Consider the following 18,938-nt stretch of genomic DNA (forward strand, 5'->3'; position numbering starts at 1 on the left):
CCAATACTGTAAAGTACTTAATTGCCCAATAATCTACCTTCATTAAAATAATTTTGATAAGAATATATTGGTTTGTCATGTGTATACTACTGAGGGGAAATGGCAAAATCCTGATGCTTCACAGGCATTGAATGTGCAGTGGGTGAATACATTGGTCTTATATATATATATATATATCATTTGGCCTCCTGGATACAATTGGGGGTGAAGATATTTTAACCTGATATATAAATAGCTATAGATTTGATCTATTGCCAAATCTAGGAGTTGTAGCAGACAGGAAGGTTTCAGAAATCCTTTTGTGTATATATATTTTTAAAGAGTAAAAATAGAAAAGCTGATACCAATGATGTAATATATTTTTTATTATGAAAACAAGTGAAACCTTGTTAAAGCTATGTAGAAGTCTTATTAACATTGTAGCAAAGCTGCCTTGGTTACTGTCATTGTGAGGCTGTGATCATTACTTTCCCAGTATTTGTACATTGAAAAATTTACTTTAATTAACTGTAATATTGATTTCATATTAAGACTTGAGCCATACTTTTAAAAATGTCACATGTTACTGTTAGCATACTGGTAAGGAGTTTCAACTCGCTAGTAAAAAATGTATGAACTAACGTCATCCGAAAAATTCTCCAGCAACTTATCCAATTAGCCAGCTAATTACCAGAAGATGTCAAAGTTGGCAATTGCAAGGATACGTTAAGGATAAGTGCATCCACAGAATTTGGCTAAAAAAGGACTCCTGTATCGGACACATTTCAAGGATTCTCCTCAACCTTTTTAAATGAGATGATCTTTCTGACGTATTCATCAAAGAAAGGAAATCTTAGAGTATTTTGACATGAATCTTTACTCTGTAGTATTGAGGTAGTTCAGTCAGTACCGTTAAAAGGACCAACTTTAGTAGTACCCAACCCTAGCCATCAAATGGTGTGCATCAACTGTGCTTCTCATAGTGTACTGTACCTCAATCGCTGTATGTGACAGGGTTTTCTGAAAGAGCCTTTTCTGTTTCTGTTCAGAACCAAGAAGATGAATGGGACTCTGGACCACCCAGACCAGCCCGATATCGACGCCATAAAGATGTTTGTGGGTCAGATCCCGCGGGCCTGGTCAGAGGAGCAGCTTCGGGAGCTGTTTGAGCCCTATGGTTCTGTCTACGAAATCAACGTTCTCCGAGACCGGAGTCAGAACCCTCCACAGAGCAAAGGTTCAGTACTGCTGACTTTGAAAACAAAACCAAAAAACCATCATAATACATTTTCAAAAACTTGGTGTTCTGGTCCTGAACCAGGCAATTCATTTCTGTGGTGTCTGGATACTACCGAACTGGTGAGATTGTACAGGCGCTTTGTTCGTAGTTTTAATTTTTCCGCTCCTCTTTATGCAGGTTGTTGCTTCGTCACATATTACTCACGTAAATCGGCATTAGAAGCACAAAATGCTCTTCACAACATGAAAATTCTTCCAGGGGTTAGTACATTCTTGGTACCTTCCCAGTTAATGGGGACGTGAGTGTTACGTGTTTGTAAGTATTGTTCAGAATGTCTGACGCACACTCTCTTGCATGGCAGATGCATCATCCCATTCAGATGAAGCCAGCAGACAGTGAAAAGAACAATTGTAAGTATATTAATAGATTTGCGACTACAGTCAGGGGAAACTAGACGATGGGATAGGGATGTGCTACTGAATTCGCTCTCTTTGTAGCCTGGGCAAAATTCTAACCCATATTTGCCCCAGGGGCACTAGGTGTTGATGTATGTGAAAGGCACAGTGTTCACTCTCCCACAGAATAAGTGGTCAACGTGAAACTTGCTTCTCCTGTGTCTTGAGATTCCCAAGAATGAAATGGAGCTTACAAGTCCTGTGATTGTGACACTTTTACATTGTATAAAATACTGTTATATGACAGAACTCTTGCTAGTTAATAGGTAGCTGGTCATGTAGTTAATTCGCTTTTCTAAATAGGGACCCACTACATAATTTTTATCGTATTAGTTCACTACGCATCTTGCTTGATGCAGTTTCATTTTCAGACAACTTTCCCATGTCTCACATTGGCTTTGGGGTGATTGAGCTACATTATGGTAGCTGTTAAAATAAGTGCGAATGCCGAAAGTCTCCTTTTCATGTGCTGTTTCAGCGGTAGAAGACAGGAAGCTGTTCATTGGGATGATCTCAAAGAAGTGCAACGAGAACGACATCCGACTCATGTTTTCCCCGTACGGTCAGATTGAAGAGTGCCGTATCCTCCGGGGACCCGATGGGCTGAGCCGGGGTGAGCTGAACACACACACACACACACACACACACACACACCCCTCGACCTCTGCTCCATGTCTAAAAGCCAACGCGATGCCCCACAAGTTATGAATGCGTTCTCTGAAACGTGAACATGTCTGGATTCAAATGCAAAAGTGTATTTTTGTCATTTAAATTAATCTTAAGTACATTTGAATAATTAACAGGGGGGGGGAGTCTTGTTAATGAGCTTCTTTTCCACACCCCAACCCCCTCATTCTCTGTTGCTCTCTTTAGGTTGTGCCTTCATCACATTCACAGCCAGGCAGATGGCCCAGTCTGCCATTAAATCCATGCATCAGTCCCAGACCATGGAGGTACTCTCAACCACACCCGTGTCCTTGTTGCAACCGTAATCTTAGCTCCTGCTTTTGTAATAGCCACAGCAAATCCCTAGAATTTCTCTCCCCCTCCTCTGTCTGAAGTCGCGTGCCTGTTCAGCCCTGTAGTTGTTCGTTTGAGTGCCTGAAAAAGTGTGCGTTGTTGGTCAGGGCTGCTCGTCTCCGATCGTGGTGAAGTTTGCGGACACGCAGAAGGACAAAGAACAGAAGCGCATGGCCCAGCAGCTCCAGCAACAGATGCAGCAGCTCAACGCTGCCTCCATGTGGGGGAACCTGACCGGGCTCAACTCCCTCGGCCCCCAGTACCTCGCAGTGAGTAGCCTGCACGGCGCATGCGCTCACACACGCTCACGCACACACGCCCCTTCCTCCCCGCTGCTCGAGACTGCGTGTTGACACGACCTTGTGTCAGTTTGATCCACATATCTGCTGGTGTGCCTTTCTGCCATCGTTATGGAGCCTGCTGTCTGGGCAGTGGGGAGGCTGTCGTGGGCACTGCAGCATTGCATGTGATGTGGTGCACATAAGATGTATTTGAGCTGAAACGGGTTTAAAACATGCAGCAAATGGAATGCAGTTCTTTTAGCAGTACAGCATGCAGTTATTAGAATGCATTTTAATACATCACTTCATGGCAATTTAGGTGATATGCTCTCTTGCCTGATTTATAAGTAGATAATTTTGAACTGTATTACAACAGTTATCAGGTACACACATTTATTTCACTGTTTGAAATGTATTTTTGCTCTGGACTTCAGATCTATGTTGGGCCACCCCACCCCACTTTACAACCAATCTGGCATCACAAAACATCTTGCTTGTTCCTGATTGGCTTCATAAAAGATCCCACAGAGCCGTTTGATTGGCTGTCTCTCTAGGCCAGTATAGATATGGAGTCCTATGTGAACGTGTTAGAGCTGCTCCATGGGTGTGCTGTGAAATCTTTCTTTCCTTCTGTTCCTCTTTTCTCCCATCCCTAACATTTTCTTCTGTTCCTCCTCTCTCTCATCCCTAACCTCCCATCACCTGCCCTTTATCTCTTCCTCACTCTTCCTTCACTCCTGTACTCTTTCTTTGACCATTATCATTCTCTCTCTTTTTAGCCCCCAACTCTGCCTGCCTCTCTCCCTCATGCTCCCTCCCTCCCTCTTTATCTTCCCCATGCGTTCTCTCTCTCTCTCTCTCTCTCTCTCTCTCTCTCTCTCTCTCTCTCTCTCTCTCTCTCTCTCTCTCTCTCTCTCTCTCTCTCTCTCTCTCTCTCTCTCTCTCTCTCTCTCTCTCTCTCTCTCTCTCTCTCTCTCTCTCTCTCTCTCTCTCTCTCTCTCTCTCATTCCTATGCTCACAGACCTGGATGCAGTCCTGACTCTCTCTGTGTTCTCTGTTTTGGTGTAATGTCTAGCTTTATTTGCAGCTCCTGCAGCAGTCTGCCTCCTCTGGGAATGCGCTCAACAATCTCCACCCCATGTCAGGTGAGCACAGCGCATGTGTTTTACTTCTAGTTGCAGATACTGATGATCAGGTCTGGGCTTCCCCAAAGCAGTGCAGAAGAAAGATAATCTTTAAATGCTAGACTGAACATTGCGCTGACCACACTTCCCCTCATTTAAGATATTCTTAACGCTAATATTGGGGAAACAGATGTCTAACATTGCCCGGATCTGACATAAACTTGTATGATGTGAGGATTCTGGCCATTCATCATTTTATTTTATTTGAAATAATTAATTCATTAAGTTCTTATTGACTCAACATGCAAAACCCCCTGTATGTTCTTATGATTTATCCAATGATCCGTTTAAGATGGATATGTGGGTTAATGCGGTGTTATGCCATTGATGGTAGCATGATGGAGACTCCGCCCCCTGACGGAGTGTCATTATGATAAAGAGGGCCACTCGGGAGGCTAAATGTGTGTTCTGGCTGTTGTGCAGTTAGTTGGCCCTTTGGGGTAACAGTGTGTGTGTGCATGCGCGTGAGTGTCAACTGTGAAAATGAGTGCTTTTTCATTCATTCATTTTGCACCTGGAAAATTGCTTAGCTTTGCATCTACCACTGATGTTCTGGTTAGCCTTCCCCCTGAGTCACGCCAAACTCCTGTAGCAAACGGCTCATTCTCTCCGTTCTCTCCAACGGTTTGGAGAAGAGGAAATTTGCCCCCTCGCTGCAAAGGGAAGCCCCAGCATCGCTAGTGTAGGGGCAGTTCTCCAACATGATGTCCTGTTAACTCTCATGCTACTGCAGCTTTCACTTATATGGCCCTTGAGTTCGGAGGAAAGCAAAACCTTCCATGTCAGTCTTGTGTGCGCGCGCATGGGAAGTACTGGTACTTAGGTTTGTCCGAAATACTTTTACACATGGGAAGTACTGGTACCTAGGTTTGTCCGAAATACTTTTACACATGGGAAGTACTGGTACCTAGGTTTGTCCGAAATACTTTTACACATGGGAAGTACTGGTACCTAGGTTTGTCCGAAATACTTTTACACATGGGAAGTACTGGTACCTAGGTTTGTCCGAAATACTTTTACACATGGGAAGTACTGGTACCTAGGTTTGTCCGAAATACTTTTACACATGGGAAGTACTGGTACCTAGGTTTGTCCGAAATACTTTTACACATGGGAAGTACTGGTACCTAGGTTTGTCCGAAATACTTTTTTAAAAATTATTTTTAAAACAGCCGTGTGTGTGTGTGTGTGTGTGTGTGTGTGTGTGTGTGTGTGTGTGTGTGTGTGTGTGTGTGTGTGCGCGTGTGCGCGTTTTTGCGCCTGCCTGTGTGTGTCTGCGTGTGTGTGTGTGCGTTTTTGCGCCTGCCTGTGTGTGTCTGCGTGCGTGTGTGCATTTTTGTGTGTGCGCGTGCGTGCGCATGCAGGTCTGAATGCGATGCAGAACCTGGCTGCGTTGGCGGCTGCAGCGAGCGCCACGCAGGCCACGCCCACTGGCAGCAGTGCCCTGACCACCTCCAGCTCGCCACTGAGTGTGCTCACCAGCTCAGGTACGCCTTCTGGACAGCAGCCTCAATCTGCGTGGGATGGCAGCAAGGGTTGGTCTAGCTTTTGTACTCCTTCGCTGGTTTTGTTTCTCTTGCATATCTAGCCCGCTGCTCTTCAGGACGTGGTGTGCTGCATTTTTGCGGTCCGAGTGTCCTGAGCCAGCGAGTTGTTCCTGTCAGATCAAATATAATATTTGTCGACTGTGTTGGGTTTGGACTTGAGTTTTTGTTGTTGTTGTTTGAGCATTGTGAAGATGTATGAGGCGTATTTGCGTCCTTTAAATGTAAAATTATAAAGTCATCCTGTTTGCTTTAACAAGCTCCCAAGCTTAGAACCACCCCGTTCCACTACGGCCGTCATTTGTGTCTATTTTAATTGCGTATGCATTCTTTATGTTTATGGATCATTGTGTTTCTTAATTTCTTTTGATCCATGTCTTCTCGTTTCTCCACAGCGGGTTCCTCTCCCACCTCTAGCACCAGTTCCTCCGTCAACCCCATGGCCTCTCTGGGGGCGTTGCAGACTCTGGCAGCTGGTGCCGGTTCTGGCTTCAACATGAGCTCCCTGGCAGGTGAGGAGGGCCCACGGGTCCAGGGCTTCCTGTCGAACAGCGAAATCTAACTTTTGGACAAGAAAACTTAAACTTTCAAAAATGTATCGTCTTGCATAAGGGCCTGTACATTTTGGAAAAACACAAAGCCAGGTTTTCTGCAGCTTTCTGATTAATCTGGCATGTACTGTTGGGGCTTAAGGATTAAAATCCCTTTTAAATTCAAGATTTCTTTTGCTGAATCACATTGTGTTCTTTGACTTTTGACTTTGAAATACAAAATCGGTGGTATTGAGTAGAGCGGAGTGTTTTGTTTATTATCATGTTTGTGTTTAACCATAGCTCCAGATGATTATGCTAAGTTTGCTATGCTGGCCCCGTGTTCAGCACATGTGCACCTAAACATTGCCAGAGCACCAGTTGTCTGTGCAGTAGCAGCTGGGCGGGTGAGTGACTGTGCTCTGTTCTCTGTGCTCAGGCATGGCTGCGCTCAACGGCGGCCTGGGCAGTGGGAGTCTGTCCAACGGCTCTGGCTCCACCATGGAGGCTCTCACCCAGGCCGCGTACTCCGGCATCCAGCAGTATGCCGCTGCGGCCCTGCCCAGCCTCTACAACCAGAGCCTGCTGTCCCAGCAGAGCATCAGCGCGGCTGGCAGCCAGAAGGAAGGTAAGTCGATCGGTGACACACAGGCTCGGGGTACTGAACCAGATGTTAAACGATGGGCTAAGAAGGGTTTGGGTGCGTGCTGTGGTAAAGCAGTGAAAGTGTGAAAGACAGGGATCTGTATGCCCAGATCCCTGGGGTATCTAGGGCAGGAACCATGACGCAGTTTAATAGGAGTGTAAAGTCTTGGGTTTGAGGTTTAGGGGGTAGGGGAGGTCCTCAACAAAGGCAGGGTTTGGTCATGCAGAACCATCTTCACCATATTACCAGCACTGATTCACTTATGCTTATTTAAGGAAGTCTGCTAACCAACTAACCATTTACATTTAATACGAAAATAGTTTAGATTAAAATGGTGGAAGTAGTGATGTTCAGTGTTGGCAGGCAGGATCATGTCTGCCATAGACTGTGTATTATCACCTTCAGCTAAGGATTCTGTTTGGTTTTAAATGTGCTGCAAAAGGAAGTGACAATCGAAGCACCGGTAAGAGTTCATAATCACTATTTTCAATAACAGTTACACCATCTTATTATTCCTGTTAAACCTAGATTGATGAGAACTAGATCACTGCCACATGATCCCCTGCACTATACAACTCCAAAAAGTCATTGCTAGTAGCACAATGGGGGTTCTGTAATAGAAAATGTGTGTTATGTTCAGATTGCACCTCTCTCTCTTTTTTTTTTGTCCTCCTCCCCTCTGTCTCGGTCACGGCCTTCCTCTCTGTCCTCTCCACTTCCTTCAATTGTTCTCTCAAGGCCCAGAGGGTGCGAATCTGTTCATTTACCACCTGCCACAGGAGTTTGGTGACCAGGATCTGCTTCAGATGTTCATGCCTTTTGGCAATGTCATCTCAGCCAAGGTGTTCATAGACAAACAGACCAACCTCAGCAAGTGTTTTGGTAAGTTGCTGAAAGTCTTACTCTTGGGCAGTGGCTTCATTTTGATTTGGTGAATCGGTTTGACCTAAAATTGTAAACTGTAAAATTGTAACTGTAAGATTAATGCATCCGTTTGAATTTGAGTGTTTTTGCGGTTTCTTTCATACAGATAGATAGTTGAAGTATTTCCTCCTCCAGAAGCTATCTGAACAGCAAATTTTTTTTGTGATATTGGTACAATGTGTGGCCTACACCAGCACTCGGGCTTGATGGCAGTCATGGGTACCTGTTTTTGGTTTTTTCTTGCAGGCTTTGTGAGTTACGACAATCCAGTTTCATCCCAGGCAGCCATTCAGTCCATGAACGGTTTTCAGATCGGGATGAAGCGACTGAAGGTTCAACTGAAACGATCCAAAAATGACAGCAAGCCATATTGAGTGCTTTAACTCTAAAATGGACTTGGTTTGAAAATGTGTTTCTGGTAAGTGGAGTATGACCTCGGAAAGTCAAAAATCCTCCCACCCCCACCCCCTTCTCCTTAACCCCCCTGCTATCCCTTCACTCCTCCTGCTTTTCTACATATCTTCTTTCTTAACAACCATCAAAAAGAAAAAGGAAAGCAACATGCAAAATGATGAGGTTGTTATGCTGAGATTCTTTTCAATTGTTTAGGTTTAAGATTTGTTTTGTTTTGTTTTTTTTCGTTTGTTTTGATTTTATTTCCCTGCCAATTTGGTGCCATATTACATGTTTGCTGTGTACAAATCTTGCATCAAAGAATATTGCACAATGAAAGCCAGTCACTGAGTGCTCTCGGTCCCATAGTCATCCATTCTCTCATCTCCATCACATCCCTGTAGGTTTTCATGTTGTGTTTTCACTGTAGACTCTTAACAGTATAAGTGGACACTCTAACTGATGCCTCCTACTAAGCTGCCTTTGAAATAGAATTTGGAGGAAATAGAATCTGCTGCATAGATGCAAAAGATAATCGTTCTATTACCGTGATTCGGAGCAGTCTGGAAGGCCATACTGTTTCCCTTTAGACTGATTTTCATAGATGCCTTTTTAAAAATAATTTATTTATTTCGTTTGTCTTATTTATTTATTTATTTATTCTGAATATCGCTACGTTTTCATAATGGGTTGATGTGAAGCTAGACTTTTTTTTTTTCTCTGGGGAACTCTGATGATAATTGATACTTCGTTAGATGTCATTCATGTATAGCACAAGTTGGTTGACTGAGACGTAGGTGCTAAGGGATATCAGACTTACTCTCAGGATTGACTCACTTTGGTCAGAGGAAAGTAACTTACAACAAATGCCTTGACACATCATAGCTGAGTATGTAACAAATATCACTAATTTAGAGCATTCATTATGGGCTGCATGAAACCAATAAAGAAGACTATGTTGTATACATTCTCTCTCACGCGCGCGCGCTCAAACACACACACACACACACACACACACACACACACATGCACGCATACGTGGTGATGCTGTTCCTTATAGCCTCAATGTTGATGATTGATTCGTCAACTTTTATTCCCCCCCCCCCCCCCCCCCCCCCCCCCCCCAAAGTATTTATACTGATTTACTATCCGCAGCTGAAATTGCATTGTGCCACGGAGATTACCTTAAAACCCAAAGTATTGCATATAACGCAATGGCAGCTGTTGTTCAGGAGGCTGCCCAGTCTTTAAGTTGTAATGGTGGTTGTGTAGAAAAATCTTCCACCTCAGTGTATGATGTATGCTTTCAGCAATAAGCGCATCCTGAGTGTGATGTCTGAAGTTAAGTGAAAAAAGAAGAAAAAAGCAGTCAAACTTGGCCTCTTCAGTTTGTGTTCACTCCAACAAATTTTATACATCTTGTGCAAAGAAATGACAAAGCAATCAATTGTCATATTTTACCCCGTTCTTGTCTTGCTTTTTTCTTCCTCACCAAAAGTAGAGATTCACCTCAGTGTGGGTTTGCTAAGACTAACACTGAATCCCTAAATATAATCTAGTTCAGTATGGCTGAGTTAATCTGTACACTGAAATTGTATTCATGGTTGATTATTGGTAAATATTTATCATAGCGAGGAAGGGATTGGCAGTGAATACTTGAGGCCTACAGGGTCTTAATGTTTCTATGGGAATGGAAGAGAAACCATTGTCCAGATTGTGTATATTACTTAACTATTATGCCTTTTCTATTTTTATAGAGGTTTTATAATATTGCGTAAATTATTTCTCTGAATTAAAATAATTGTTTAATCACTCAATAGATTCAACAGTATTTTGTAGAATCCTGATATGAAGTTTTGTGAATAGATTCACAGATTGTTGAAGCAACAGGCACGTGGCCCTTTTTAGCTAAATGTTGTGTGTTGTCTTTGTCCAATGCTCGAAATTGTATCAAGAACTTGTTTATAGTTCCTGGGGTGCTGAATTCTCTGAAGCTGTTCCAAGATTCAGTTAAAAGTTCTTGTACCAGGGAAACACCTTGTCTCTCTCCTCAGCACGTAAATATTCAGTGTGAATGCTTACCAGTTCAGTGTGAACGCTTGCCAATTCAGTGTGAACGCTTACCAGTTCAGTGGGAACACTTACTAAGTATCTCGTGCGTAATTGCGGGAAAGCGAGCTCCTGGAGCCCTCAGTCAGTTTCAGTGCGTTGTGGTAGAGTAGTAAGGAAATGGTAGGTTGCTTAAGATCGGTAGTAATTTGAGACTTGGGTTAAAAAATTTGCTAAAGGGGACCAAGTCATTTAAAAAAATCCACCTCCTTCACCATACACACAAATATACAAATCAGAAATGTCATGTTTTCTCTGTACATTTTTCACGAATTAGTGATGGCTGCAGAAAAAATTTGGAAGGATCCTAATGGGAAGATCAGAAGATAAAAATCCTTTTTTCCAACACTGGGCAAATTCACATGGGTTATAGATTTGTGTGCGAGGTATATCCTCTCAGTCTGTCCGTTGCTCACACAAAAACGTGGCTTGAACAGATGTATTTTATTCGAGAAAAAAACCTAGAATTTCATAAATATAAAATGTGACAGTGATTCATCCTCAGTTTTTTTTTTCTTTAATCTTAAATGCAAACTTTGTTAATTCTAACTGGTATTGTTATACAGTCCCCCAACTGTTATTTATGAAGTGTATTTTCTGCTGAGAAGCTCTGACGTTATTGTGGGTCCTGTCAAAATGTTCCACTAAGATTGAGTATTATTGATCACTGACTTATCACTGAATTTGACTCTCCACTCAAAAATGTTAAAATAAAAAGACTACAAACAGCTTCAGTTTTTTAGTATTCATATCCCTAGGTTTTGTGATCTTTTCAACAACTGCAGTAGCTTTTTTTGACTTGATTCTCTGTGTTAGTGTGCAGATCTATGTCCTAGGATTGCTCAGTCCCTGATCTATGCCTCTGTAAACCCTATACACATTCATATAAACCAAAATCACAGAGTTTTTCTACTGTAGTGCAAAGTTAGCAATTTTCTGAATCCAAAGAGCATTTTCAACATGTTGGCTGTTCCTGCCTACTCCCAACTCTTTGCTGGTGTATATTTGTTAGGCGAATAATTTCCGTAAGGTTCTGTTGTAGCGCTGATGCACAGCACAAGGAGGAGGGTTCTGTCTGGTGTAGACCCGCTGGATTGAGTCCGTTTAGTGAGCTGCTCCACACTGAAAGTATAGCAGAGGAGATCCACAGGTCTGCCAAACGTCCTACGCAGGCTGCTTGGGGATAATGTCCTAATTTTGCCACTTTGATTACACATTCTGTAGCTCCCATTAGATTTAAGACATTTCTCTGTCAGATTGTAAGTTAGTTTAATTTTGTCCATTGATATTGGCCATTATAAGAATTTATTAGACACTAAAGGACAACTTCCACATAAGCGGCCTTTGCATCAAATTTATTATTTTTATTTTTTTTATCCCGTACAATTCATAGATTAAGCACAAAAACTGTGTTGAATGATGTGTAGTAATTCTTTAAAGCACAAAACATTTTTGATCTGAAATTAGCCAACACTTTAAAATGTGAAGTGCACCTAGCTGAAATCATCTGGTTAAAATATTGATGATGGCAACTGGTTTATTTCATGCTTTTATTTCCTGAAGTATATTAGTCCCCTATTACTTACTGAAAATCAACACTATTGTGGTGTTTTTGCTGTGGTAGGCAGTCTTTGTTGTCTCTTGATGGTGTTTGATGTAAACTCCTTCCTATTAGCATGTTGCTCTTGTCTCCCTCTTCCTCTTCTCCTTCCTGTTTCTGCTCCCGTGTTGCATTAAATGTTGTGTGTAAAGTAATTAATGTGTACCTGTGACACCCCCCCCACCCCCACCCCCACCCCACCCCATGCAAAGATAATCATTCACATGATTTCTTTTTCTCTCCCTGTCTGTTTTCCGTTGTGGCTTTAACCTAGTTTTGTTATTCGTTATTTTTGTTTTATTCTAGATATCTTCGTGCCCGTTTGTTCACCGTTTCCCTAGCATGTCGATGTGACGTCAAAAGTTCATCGTCCAGTCCGTTGTCCTCTTCGCTTCTCTGACGCTTGAAATTTTCACCCTTGACCTTTTTTTGTTAACTTTTGTCGCTTAGTGGTTCTTTTGTTGTTGTTTGTTTTTTGTGTGTTGTTCATTTCTGTTAGTGCTGCCAATAGGGGGCGCTAGAAAGACTGCTGTTCTAACTAAAATGTAAAAAGTTTCATGAATATTGTTCTGATCAAAGAGTCTATTTTTCTAGAACTTGCAAACATAACCACTAGATTGTGCAGAGGTTTTTAATTTTCATTGTTTCGTTACCCAATTAAGTTTTTTTCTTTAACAGTTTTTATTTTTCATTGTTTTAAAGCAGTCTTCCTAGCGCACTCAGTTTTACTCATTTGTTTTCCTCTGAAAGCAGCCAATCAATTTATAGAATCACTTTGTGTGTGTGGGTGTGTTTATTTTTTTTCTTTCTCTCACTTGTTAGTTCTAAACCTTTTTTAGAATGTTTTGCAGTCACATTTTGCTGAAACTGAGGATAATGTTGTAATTTTTGTGCTAGGTTAGTTGGCATGATGTAATTTTGGGAGTTCTTATTAACGGAGTGACATTTACAATAGACACTTGAATTGTTTTGTTTTTTCCTCTCTCTCTCTCTCTCTCTCTCTCTCTCGCTCTCTCTCTCTCTCCCCTTCATATAGTGTGTCGAGCCATCATGGGCACATGTTTTTCATTTTCTTATTGTGTGAAATCAGAATTAGTCTGAAATAATTAAAAAAATGCAAAAATTGAGCAGAATTGAGTTTGTCACAGTTAGTTAATATATTAAAGTATGCATGTTTTTTGTGACTGCACTGACATCCTCAGCAAAATGTGATTTAGTTCTGTTAAAGAAAAAGTCAAAATTATAAAATGAATAAAATGGTGCCAAAAGTTTTGCATGTTGCTGTTGGTCACATTTTCTGTACGTTCTATGTCATGTTCACTTACTCTTCCAGTATGGTCCCATTTAAGTCATCAGTGATTTTTGAAATTCTCAATATATCCTGTTGAAACCATGTTTGAAACTTTTTTTTAGGTGGATTCTGGTATCATGGCTTTACAATTACTTCAATTCCACCCTGATTTAGTACTGTCTAAGCACTCTTAACCAATTAAGCAATTGTGGCAACAGTGTGACGCGCGTTTTGATTAGTTGTCAGAAAGCACCCAAAGTACATGTTTGACAAAGTATATGACTGATCTGTTTAGTTAGGTCTTCGTCAGTCTACTCACAGCTCTCTCCAAGCACTGCCTTGAGTGCCCCTGAAAGCCCACGTTTCCCGTGGTCTTCACCCTGTTTTTGCGCCCTAAATGTATCTTTTTTAGACATTTGGCATGCCCATTTTCCACTCGACTTCATTTCAACAGTAGAATGCAAGCAAAAAAAATTATATATATATATATATATATATATATATATATATATATATATATATATATATATATATATACATGATTTTTGACTAATGTAATTGGGTTTGAGATTTAAATCTTCGGCATTTTATATCTAGATTTTAAGCTGCTCTTTGTGAGTTTAAATGTACTCTGAAATATTACATGTGGGATGTTTGTCATTATTGGTACAGAGTGATTGTATTTAATAGTAAAATTTGTACAGTTTTTGCCTTTTCTACTTCCAAGTTCTGTTTCACAATGTGAAATTCAAATCCAAATGTGTGGAGCCATGCCGAACTAGCCACCTTGACCAAACAAATCTGTACAAATGAAAATAATTCTAATAAGCATCCTTCAGTTAAGTTTAAGAGGTGATTTGTTTTACTTTGTCATTAAGTTATGATTTTCATTGGAATTATAGACTGAGGAATTCATTAGATGTCTAGAGGAGTGGCTTTTCTGTTTTCTGTTGAGATTTAATTTAAATTGTGGTGGTGGTTAAGAATTTCATGCTACTGTCTCCACAGAAATATAGCAACGTGCGTGCAAACCCAACAAGAAGTCATTTTGTAGTTTATCTTTGGTCGGGTTGTTTGTCTGATTAAACTAAAATGATTCACACCCACTGTGTCTGAACTTCTCTTTTAGCTTTTTTACACAAGGAATCAAACTTTGATGATGGAGCTGAAAGGAACAAGATCCCATAGAGAAAAAACAGTGCATTACATACATCATATTAAAGTTTTGATGCCAAATTTCAGTTTTTGAGAATGAGTAAAGAGAATTTTTTTCAAATGCAACAAGATGAGTAGACCACTGTCAAATCATTAAAAAAAAGAAGACCAAAAAAACATGGCTGTCACAAAACATGGGTATGTTTACCCCGATCACATTTACCACTTTACAAAAATGTGATTATAAATCTTATTGAATGATATAAAAACATTGGATTAATGTATATATGCTATATATTTTTTAAAAGTGGTTTGCATGGTGTAATTCATTTAAAACTACCTAGTCTAAACACTGGAATCAATAATGTAAAAGCATGGGACACGAGTGATTTGCAGCAAAGGGCATGTTCATCTATTCATCTTTCATCAATTATGGTTTTGTTCATTTTTCACAGCTGAAGTATATTTCTGTATAATATACAAGTAAAATTATTTTGCTCTTTACTTTGTTGTATACAAATAGTTTCATTTGAAAGTGTTTCCCACATTTTGAAAGTGCTATTAACACAAAAAAGTGTCTTAGTACAGCATAAACAGATTTAACTATGCTTTTCTTAAAGTTGTGTTTTACTCGTGTGTAGTGAACAGTAATTTACTGTTTGTTCCATGCTATGTGCGGAAAAGTAAATGGTAAGTTGCATAGGTTGTTACAGGATGTGCCTGGTCAGTTTGTGGCTGCATTTCGGCAAATGGACCAGAAAATTTGATCAGAAATGTCTTCAGTAATGAGAGAAGCAGGCAGATATTTATCCATCATGCAATACCATAAAGGAGGCATCTGATTTGTTCTAAATTGATTCCTCAGCAAATCAACAACCCCAAATGTGATCCCTCAATGTCAATAATAAGCATCTTCAGTCTAAAAAACAAGGAGTCCTGGAAGTCAAGATATGGCCCCCCACAGAGCCCTGATTACATGAATTACATGAACAGATATATTTCAGCAAATCTCCATCCACACATTCTGTGATCAGTTCTACAAGATACTTGGCACAATCTCACTGCAGAGTTCCTTCAAAAACTGTAAGTGTACTTGGAAGAACTAATACTGTTTTGAAGGCAAAGGGTGTTCACACTTAATATTGTTCTTAGATTTTAAGTTCTTAAAAAAACATTACTTTGCAGCTTTTTCCTCACACGTGCCTAAAACACAGGTGTTATATACACTATAATCTGCTATTGCGGTGCACACTCTGAACCCTGTGCAGTCTTCTCCAATCTGTCCTGTGCCTGCTAAATACCGTGAGACTAATTTAACCATCTTCATTTCCATTGAGCTAGACTCAGTGATGTTGAAAATAAGGCAAACCAACAAAATAGATTTATACATGCAATTTATACACATTCATTTCCAACAAATAAATTCAATAGTTGCACAGTGGGATTATGCAGACATTTAAAAGCTAGCAGTTCTTAAGTTATCTGACCATATGGTTGATATTGCCATATTTTTCACTTTTCCATTAAGTTTAGACATTTTTCATAAGCTTAATGCCCAAATATTACCTTGACACCAAGATTTGTATTTAGAATTAAAATCTTTCCCACCATTTGTTTTTTTAATCATGATTAGAAAACCTTTTTATTCTAATTTGCTTTTAAATGTTGACAGTATACTGGTTTTACATACTGGCCAAGTGAATTCATTTCCAGATTCAGTGTTTAAAACTAGTGGAATAGTGGAATGATGGACCTTCTAAAATCTTTTCACTCTTCAAGTATAATTGTTATCTTTTGGTTTTTCATCACAAATGCAATTTTAAAGTTTGTTGTGAGGCTTCAGGTGGCAGTCTATGGCTGGGCTGGTGACAGGAGTCAGGTGCTGATACTTGGGCGTGATGTTAATGTGAACACACATTGTGTAAGGATTGTGCTTCACAATGCGATGCAGATTACTGCTCTCCTTCTGAAGGTCTTCCAGACTTTTCTCTGCTGTGCTGGTAATTTTCCCAAAGTTGTCCACATTCTCTTGGTACAGGCTGTCACCTAAACATTTGGAGACAGAAAAAGTTACTACACCAATATTGCTGAACATTGTTATTTAGACACTGCTGAATACTACTGTGTCTATTTGCCTTTAGAAATGTATTATAAATGGACTGGTGAACTGATGTTATTAGACAAAGATCAAAACACTAACAGTAGATAAATGATTTTGTGATTGGTTGCTCAGAACGTTGGTGTTACGGCTTTCTGTGGTATTCACAGAGAGCGAGGCCAAATTAATCACTAAATATTAAATCAGATGTTACATCAGCAAATGCACCAGTGGGAATGTTGAATGAAAAATTGTGGATCTTAATTTAGAGATTGAGGTAAGCAATAAAAGGGACTTTTTTTCTCTTTTTTAAATGTTACTCTACCTGGTAAGAGGGATACAAGGCAGTCACTGGCCACCAGGACTATAGGTAACCATTGCTCACATCCTTCTAGTGCTCTCAATTTGGCAAAGCTGTGAAGGTCACTCAGTGAATGGAAATGACACATTCGTCCAAGATCATAGAACTGAGGCGGTGCTATCCAAATCTCTTTATTCCGAAAGCTATGAAGGATTTCAGATGGGGTAGACCACTGTAGGAGAGAGTTCGAGAGAGATAAGAGAGTAAAGAATCAGTTAGTGTCTGCCAGACTGTGGAATAGCTGTTCAAAGTACATCTACTTAGAAGTAAGTAACTGAACTAAATAATTAATACAATGAACACATTATTTTGTTGTTTAGGCAATGGACTCCCCACCACTTCTCTGCAGTCAGATCTGGCAGCCAGAATGACATTTGCTGCCTCATGCTTTTAAACCATGTTCTAATACAACCTAATAAGTTTCTGTGATTACTCACTGTACCATTGTGCAATTACTCCCAGTTTGTGTCCTCTCAGTGCAAAACCAAAAGATCAGGAGATGTAGTGCACCCGTCCCATGTCTAATATTATTATCTAATATTGTATCCCATTTAATTGAGTTAATATAATAACAGATTTCAACACCTATGGCCCACTTGGAAAACCAGATATACCTAGATAAATACACAGGAGTTGTTACCTTAAAATTGACAATTTCCTTTTCATCTTGAATAGTGTGCGGGATCTCCTCCAAGCAGCACATGTAAAAGGCAGTGTCGTACCGTCTTTGCTTCTCGTAGACGCCCACGGGAGTCAGCCAGTTCCCCCACTCGTGGAGGGCCCATATGTCGGGCATGCACTCAAGTTCTACACACATTCGGATGAAATTCGAGGGGTCCTTAATGACCAAAGACCTCCATTTGGCGATCTCGGTTTGGTCCCACCGTGAAGTCAACGCTGTGAGGGGCAGCCGAGTGTCCAACTGGTCTGTTTGGTCCTGGGGAGTCTTTACTGTGCCCAGTGGACCTGCAGCCCCAGTACTGGGGACGACCAGCAGCACCCCGGACTCCTCAAACGTCTCCCTCACGGCACATATTCTCAAAGCAACGTCTCCAGGTACCGGAGACCCGAGCTTTAGTCGGTTCGTCGCGAAGATCGGTGGTCTCGTCCCCGCCGGTTGTTTCACCACTGAAACACCAAAGTGCGGCAGTTTCCTGAAGTATTTAAAAACCTCCATCCACTCGCTGGAGAAGTCGGAGGGATCCACTAAACCCCCAGGAAACACATACGCGTTGGGCATGAACCCACTTTTGCCACTTCTCTTGAGCAGAAGCACTTTATAGTCAAACGCTGACTTGTGAGTTAAACTTGTCCCACAGCCAGGCGCTTGTTCTCCATTTCTCTGGAGTGAGTCGGTGCTTTGACAATGCCTTGTTTTGGCAGCTAGAATAACAGTCGCTGCCTCTTTCCAGTGCTTCAAAGCCGTGTTCATTTTGGTTATAAGCGCACTAATCACGTATATTTTTAACAGAGTTAGTCAGGCCATTTTAATTTCGACCGGAACAGGTTTGATGATTTCCTTTCTTCTTCATGTCCTTGGAAACCCGCCAAACCTGCGCAAAACGCATTACCGCCACCTACTGTGTTTAGTGCGAATTTCCACGTGCATTTCTTTACACTTGAGGATATGTCACTGTATAAAGTACTGTACCAAATCACTTCATTTACTCTTCACATATATTCTTGATTCTAACACTGTTATCAACAGGTTTTATTGTCCTAAACACCATTCAGCAATCACACATCATAATCCAATGATTTCAAATTCTACTGAAATTAATCCAGTATGACTTAATTGTTATTTGTGTCATTAAACTATTGAAACGGTAATACATAAACTCTGCTGACACTCCGCAAACAAGCTTCCACCACTTATGCCTAAGGAGTATTTTACCTTTTACTTGTTATGTGCTAATTTGATCAGCTACTTCTCTTTGAACTTGATACATGTGTATAACATTTATAACACATATATACTGTGTTAGAAATTCTGAAACCCTTAAATGGTGAGCACAATAAAAGTCAGAAGCAGTTGGGTTAGATAATAAAGTACAATGATTTATTTTAACAAAGCATGGATTAACCCAGAGATCTCATTTACACACACAAGGTGTCTGTTGCAGAGAGC

General features: G+C 40.6%; 2 protein-coding genes across 13 annotated transcripts in view; one reads left to right on the forward strand and one right to left on the reverse strand.

Annotated features, from left to right (window-relative positions):
• Positions 1–14,298, forward strand: part of celf1 (cugbp, Elav-like family member 1) — a 29,569-nt gene extending 15,271 nt beyond the window's left edge. For 5 of the 12 annotated variants that reach the window (XM_076998943.1, XM_076999030.1, XM_076999013.1 and 2 more), the window contains 14 exons: positions 1,029–1,216; positions 1,397–1,479; positions 1,581–1,629; positions 2,153–2,287; positions 2,548–2,627; positions 2,802–2,963; positions 4,051–4,120; positions 5,524–5,694; positions 6,099–6,215; positions 6,673–6,861; positions 7,322–7,342; positions 7,618–7,761; positions 8,050–8,221; positions 12,212–14,298. In XM_076998943.1, the coding sequence (XP_076855058.1) occupies positions 1,029–1,216; positions 1,397–1,479; positions 1,581–1,629; positions 2,153–2,287; positions 2,548–2,627; positions 2,802–2,963; positions 4,051–4,120; positions 5,524–5,694; positions 6,099–6,215; positions 6,673–6,861; positions 7,322–7,342; positions 7,618–7,761; positions 8,050–8,177 (1,537 nt within the window). In that variant the 3' untranslated portion in view covers positions 8,178–8,221; positions 12,212–14,298. The remainder of the gene's footprint in view (positions 1–1,028; positions 1,217–1,396; positions 1,480–1,580; positions 1,630–2,152; positions 2,288–2,547; positions 2,628–2,801; positions 2,964–4,050; positions 4,121–5,523; positions 5,695–6,098; positions 6,216–6,672; positions 6,862–7,321; positions 7,343–7,617; positions 7,762–8,049; positions 8,222–12,211) is intronic. The other 7 variants (XM_076998982.1, XM_076998986.1, XM_076998960.1 and 4 more) reach the window with 7 other exon arrangements.
• A 1,283-nt stretch (positions 14,299–15,581) lies between these two features.
• Positions 15,582–18,345, reverse strand: nudt19 (nudix (nucleoside diphosphate linked moiety X)-type motif 19). The gene is made up of 3 exons (XM_076999055.1): positions 17,451–18,345; positions 16,775–16,982; positions 15,582–16,397 (listed from the first exon to the last, which is right to left on the reverse strand). Exons 1-3 carry the CDS (start codon positions 18,240–18,242, stop codon positions 16,171–16,173), a joined length of 1,227 nt encoding a protein of 408 aa, XP_076855170.1. The 5' UTR covers positions 18,243–18,345; the 3' UTR covers positions 15,582–16,170.
• Between the last annotated feature and the right edge of the window lie 593 nt (positions 18,346–18,938).

This window comes from Brachyhypopomus gauderio, chromosome 1, assembly GCF_052324685.1.
Source record: "Brachyhypopomus gauderio isolate BG-103 chromosome 1, BGAUD_0.2, whole genome shotgun sequence".
NCBI lineage: Eukaryota > Metazoa > Chordata > Actinopteri > Gymnotiformes > Hypopomidae > Brachyhypopomus > Brachyhypopomus gauderio.

Coding starts and splice junctions, on each gene's coding strand:
- nudt19 (XM_076999055.1), bottom strand. CDS start 18,242: ATGAACACGGCTTTGAAGCACTGGAAAGAGGCAGCGACTGTTATTCTA. Junction 16,983..17,450: donor AGGAAATTGTCAATTTTAAG/GTAACAACTCCT, acceptor TCTCTCCTACAG/TGGTCTACCCCATCTGAAAT. Junction 16,398..16,774: donor CCTTGTATCCCTCTTACCAG/GTAGAGTAACAT, acceptor CCAAATGTTTAG/GTGACAGCCTGTACCAAGAG.